The sequence below is a fragment of the Condylura cristata genome, unplaced genomic scaffold (assembly GCF_000260355.1).
Source record: "Condylura cristata isolate star-nosed mole 26May11 unplaced genomic scaffold, ConCri1.0 scaffold00002, whole genome shotgun sequence".
Classification (NCBI taxonomy): Eukaryota; Metazoa; Chordata; class Mammalia; order Eulipotyphla; family Talpidae; genus Condylura; species Condylura cristata.
The window spans coordinates 61,150,892-61,156,631 of NW_004567103.1; the positions used below are offsets into that span (position 1 = coordinate 61,150,892).

The 5,740-nt window shown below is 40.7% G+C and overlaps 1 protein-coding gene across 1 annotated transcript in view; it reads left to right on the forward strand.

Moving 5' to 3' along the window:
* Positions 1-5,144: 5,144 nt before the first annotated feature.
* The window catches only part of RND3 (Rho family GTPase 3), an 18,598-nt gene continuing 18,002 nt past the window's right edge, over positions 5,145-5,740 (forward strand). Inside the window, exon 1 of the mRNA XM_004674663.2 lies at positions 5,145-5,558. Within this exon, the coding sequence (XP_004674720.1) occupies positions 5,409-5,558 (150 nt within the window). The 5' untranslated portion in view covers positions 5,145-5,408. The remainder of the gene's footprint in view (positions 5,559-5,740) is intronic.

Genomic DNA, 5,740 nt, shown 5'->3' on the forward strand with positions numbered 1-5,740 from the left:
CTGCTTGACAATACAAAGTCATAGTAACCCAGCTCTGCATAGCTCATCAGTAATGATGGTAATGGAGCTCTGGCGGTCTCTGAAGAACGGTCTAATTTGTGATCGGTAATAAATACTCTTCTGTTTTCTTTGATTATTCTGAAAACACAGAAAAAGGTATAACTTGAATGGACTGTGGCTTTTCAAAGGATACAATTTATGAAGAATTCATTTCTCAAATTTGTTTTATTAGAGAAGTTCCTTAAATGTTTTTCACATTGCATTGACAAAGCAATTTAAAAGCTATTTTGATGTTTAGTAGCTTAAGCAATCAATGAGTCTGATTATTTTAAGCAACCAGCAAGTCTGAATATAATTATGTGCTTATTTTTTGGTTTCTTTTCCTGGAAATACTGAAGTAGAAAGAAATGTCATCAGGAATCGGACACCAAAGTTTACACAAGGCGATTAGAAAGGTTGTGTGATCTATAATACCTAGAGCCAAAATTATGTGGCCTGCCTCTCTAAAGAATTGAACAAATTTTTGTCAAATCTGCTGTAAACAGAGAAAAGGATCAAATGGGCAATGACTTATTATCCAACATCCACAGCTGTGTCATTTCCTGCTGGCTACAGAGTGAGGGCTGAGTCTCCACAGCAGTAGTAAATCATATTAGCAGTCAACATTAATGAGGATAAACAAAACCAAATTCTGTAACCCAGACTGGAGCACCCGGACCAAACAGCTTATTGTACTGCCCCTGACTGAGCAAACAGCCATGATCTAAGTGAATAGCAGGGAAGTGACTCCTCTTCAGGAGAAGAAATTCTTCCCAAATATCAAACTTAAAACACTGAATAGTATGAATCTTCTTTCCTCAATTTCTCTTTCTCAAAATAAAAGCCTCCAATATATTTAATGACATATTTAACCCCAGCTGAGTGACTCTCCCAAAGAAGAAACTTCGGAAGTCCCAAGTATAGAGCAGATTACAGACTTATATCTCGTCCTCAATTTTATATTTAACTTCATTTGAAGCTATTTCATATCCACTATCTTATTAAATTCTCCAAGAATGCCTATGACTCATATCCATATTTCTGACATAATGTCTATGAACGCATCCTGTTTCTTGTTTTTGTGTCACCTCTCTGCTCAGTTGAAGATGCCTATAGGAGACCTGTGCTTTCTCCTCATTGTGCGTTTGCTCCTTCAAACATTTTTCTGCTGGAGTCCGAAGAGAGGCAGGCGACCATGCATAAACTATCAGGATTATGTCTCACGATATTCCACTGTGAACTGGGATGGCCACAAATACACTGAAGCTAGTGGGGGGAGGGGCTACCTGTAGTGTGGTGCTAAAGTATGTTTGAAGGTATAGGTTACAGTGTAGGCAGCTTTAATGTGCACCTTAAACGCGGCAAATATTATTATCCTCCTGTAAGGAAGAAACAGAAAAATAATTGAGTTAGTGTTTGCCCACGGTCAGAGTATGCTTTAGTTGGGTTTGGACTGAAGCTTAATTTTCCTGACTTGTAGTCCAGTGCTCCAAGAAAGAAACAGAGCTATTATTCTATCAGTCCTACACCACCCCTAGATGGCATTTCTCTCCAATTTAACCTCTCTCCACAATTGGAGTCAACCATTTTTGTGTGAGGTGGAATGTAGCATCTTTGGGAGGGGGAATGTCCTCCAATATGAAAAGGGCTAATCAGAGGAAAAAACATTTGGCAACTGGATATGGAATACGTGTGGTTTATTAACCAGTCCATATTAAAATTTTTGCTAGGACTTTTGCAAATGAGCAGCTTCACCAGAGTTCAGTTAGTGTAGAGATAGGTGCAAACTTAGAACTGGAGTCATTCAGTCATTCAAGTAATTATGTTGCTCCTGTTCTTTATATTCTCCTATGTCCTAACTCTCCTTAGAATTAAATACAAATTATATGACCATGTCTCTAGGCACAATTATTGAGCTCCAGCTAATTTTCTTCTGTTCTCCCTCCTATTTTCTCCCTCCTTCAGTAGACTTCAGTCCCTCTGGCCTGCCTTATGTTCCTCAAACCTGCCAAGCTCTTTCCCTGTACGCAACCTTTTCACTCTGTTCCCTTGCCTTCTAACATCCTCCCACTGGAACTTGTCATGGCTGATTTGTCCTCATCATTGAAGACTCAGCCTACTTAGAGAGGCACTGCCAGGCAACTGGGTCTAATCCCCATTCCACTAGTCTTTAACATGTCATGCTGGTTTTTTTTTTTTCTTCATAGAGCTTACCACATACATTCCTATTTCTGCATTTGCTTCCTTCTGTATTGCCTACCTCTTTTGTGGAAAGTGTGACCTGTGAGAACAGCAAATAAGCCTGGTGTGTTTACTGTTATAGCTATTCCTGTAATAGTGCCTAGCATACAGCAAGTATCTATTGAATATATGTTAAACTACATGTGAAATAAATTTTAAGTAATATCCACTACATACAAACACTAGAGACTCGAGGAAAAGGAGAGAATTCTTACCCTAAAGACACTGAAAGCCTAGTGACTCCAGGCAGTTGGTTTCCTACTTTATTACACATCCATTAAAATTCCTTCAGTAACTGGCAGATTCCTGGAGATTCAGGTCACCCGTTTTTCAAAAATAGTCATCCACTCTGCTTCTGGATTATTCCTCGGTAAAGTGATTATGCCTCTCATTTTGCCTGTGACAGACCCTTTTTATAATTGTTGTTTTGCCACAATCACTCGTAGTACTCCCTTTTGCTCTCAAAAGTGTCCAGGCTTATATGATAAATTACATGACCATCCTATTCATTGTCAGTCAAATGCTAATCATTCATAATTATTGCTAGGTAGAGTGGTTTGACCACATAGAATAATCAGTTCAGGAATGTGGAAGGTCAAATAATCTCTAGAAAGGGGCATCTTCCTAATTTAAAAATGTGAGAGGAAAAATGAGATGGATCTATTCTCCCAGTCTAATTAGTGAGTTTACTAATGAGGCCAGACATGTTCAGTGGGTCTGAGAAGTGCAAATAAGATTTCCATGTGAAATATAAAATAGGTCAAGTGTTCTTATTTATGCCAGAAACTATTCTGCAGACTTCACTTGCATCTTCTCTTAATTACTGTTATGACTCCTATTTTACAGATGATGAATTCAAGGCTGAGAGAGAGGTCAAATAACTCATCCAAGGTCACACAGCTAAAAAAGGTGAAGTTGAGGACAGAAATACACAGCAATCTCCTGAACCCATACAACTGTGACCATTGCTTCTTCAACAAACAAGAAAATAATATAAATGGTGTCTGCAGTTATGCTGGTTGGGGGAATATGGTTAAACTATTTTAAGAAGACTAACTTTTAAAATTTATGCTGTAACATGTTGATATGTAACATGTTGATATGTAACATGTTGATATGCGTGCTAATATGTTATATGTTTATACATTATCAAGGGTAATATGGACACAGCGTCTCCAATACTAATTGGGATACCAGACCCTTTTTTTTTTTTTTAGTTTTTTTATTTATTTATGCCTACAGAATTGGGGTATAGGCCAGAGGTGCAGAGGCAATGAGAAGATTCACCAGAGACAGAGAAGGGACCAGAACAAGCAGATGGACAAGTACACTGCTGAGAGGAGCTGCAGTCCTGTCAGGAGAGTCTTGCTGCCCCATGTGGATCACCTGGGGTAGAGGGTTAAACTCGCAGGGAGGGGGCTGCAGCCAGCTTTGCAGTGCTGTGCTTTAATCCGCTTCACCACCAGGAAAGGCCCCGTTATATCAGAGGCTTTTTGTGAGGAAAAGGAAAGATTTGCAAGAGCCAACTTTGGCCTGTGCTGCTTTAGAAACCAGTGAGGCCAGCTATCTTTTTCTCTGGACCAGGCCTCATATATGTAAACACAGTCCTAAACACTGAGTCTGAGTCAGGATCCTCCTTTGGAAGGCTCCAATTTTCTCTCTTCTGAAAAGGAGACCATCTTGGGATCCCTGAGACTTATCATCCCAGCTGCCACTACTTACCTTCATGCTTTTAACCACCTTTCATTTTGTTGTTTCATTCCCACACTGAACTTTCTGGATTTTCATGTAGAATCCTCTATAGGGGAATCTATACATAGTTTTTAGCCAATCTTACTACAACTTAATAACTGAAAACCTGCTGATCATTTTCAGCATAGTAGATGAAGATCTGGAACAGAAAAGAACTGCCATTGGGACAAGAGAAAAAAAAAATAATGGGCCATTTTTACTCCTTTGAAGACTTTTGGGTTGGGCAGGTAGAGGTAAGAATGTAGACTAGGGATAGAGAGTGAGAGGGAGGTAATGAGTTATACCTGCATTTTTCAACTAAAAATATTTGCGTTTTCTGGGATTAGTCTAGGGTAGTTTGCTTCTAGGTAGGTCTGGTATATAAAGATAAAGGAATTAAGGGAAGGTTCAGAACCCTAACCTAATAGTCTCACTGCAAGGGGGCAGCAGACTGTCACTGGTGTTTGGATGCCAAGTGCACTAATGTTAAATTCCAATGTCTTTTCTCATTTTCCACTTTTCTTTCTTCTTTGCTCCCACCCCTTCATCCTACTCCTCAACCATTCTGCTGCCTCCTGGATTATTGAAATTAACAGGTTTTAGTAGTCAGTCTATGGCTGTGAGCCAGGCAAATCGGTTCCCGCCCTGAAAACCTTGATTTAACTACAGTCCAGTGGCCTATATACCTGATGCTAGACATTTTTCTAAAAAAAAAAAAAAGATACAATCACTTAACCCTTCCCCACCCAATATTTGTTGCTGACATTTTATGACTTTTAATCTGGATGAACAATGTTTTGCTTTAATATGTGCTCTTGAGGCTTTTGTAGATCAAGCCACTACTAATACGCTTTTAAAGGAATTGCAGTAAAAATCAATAGGCAGATTCGGTTTCTCACTAGCTTCTAGTCCCACCCATCTGCAAAGCTTCCTTGAGCACCCACCCATCTGCAAAGCTTCCTTGAGCAGTGCCGGAGCCTTTTTCTGGAGATACCGCTCGGTCACCCTAGAGGGCGCACTGCTTACATTTTCCACAAGTAACTAGACAGCCCAGGCTCCCAGGCTCCATAAAAGGGGAGGAGGCGGATCAGTTTCCTTCTCTCATTGAGAAAGAAGAGGATTGGAAGGCCGGGCGTATAAAGCCGCGCAGAGAGCGTGAAACAAAGCAGTCGGAGCAGAATTGGACTTGGGGAGCGCGCTGTGGAGTCAGGCATAAAACTTGAGGGGAGTAACAAGCCGGCTCCTCTAGCTCTCCTCATTTGCGCTGCGCTTCAGGGGTTCCTACCAGCCTTGCGATTTATTTTTATATCTGCTTTATACCTACATACATAGCGAAATATATTTTTTTTTCCTCTAAAGAGAAAATTCCTGTTCCAAGAGAAAATAAGGCAAGATCAATGAAGGAGAGAAGACCCAGTCAGAAATTATCCAGTAAATCTATCATGGATCCTAATCAGAACGTGAAGTGCAAGATAGTAGTGGTGGGAGACAGTCAGTGTGGGAAAACCGCGCTGCTGCACGTCTTCGCCAAAGACTGTTTCCCCGAGGTGAGTGTGGAGGGGCCCGAGGCTTCGAGGAAGGGGCGCCCTGGGGATCTGCTCTTTCGGGGTTGGTTTCCTTTTGCTTTTCCTTCTTCACTCCTTTTCCTATTTTTATAGTCTTATTTCTCAACCATTACTACACCTCCCCAACCCCCCACGGTTAGATTGCCTGGAAAGGGAAAGTGGGC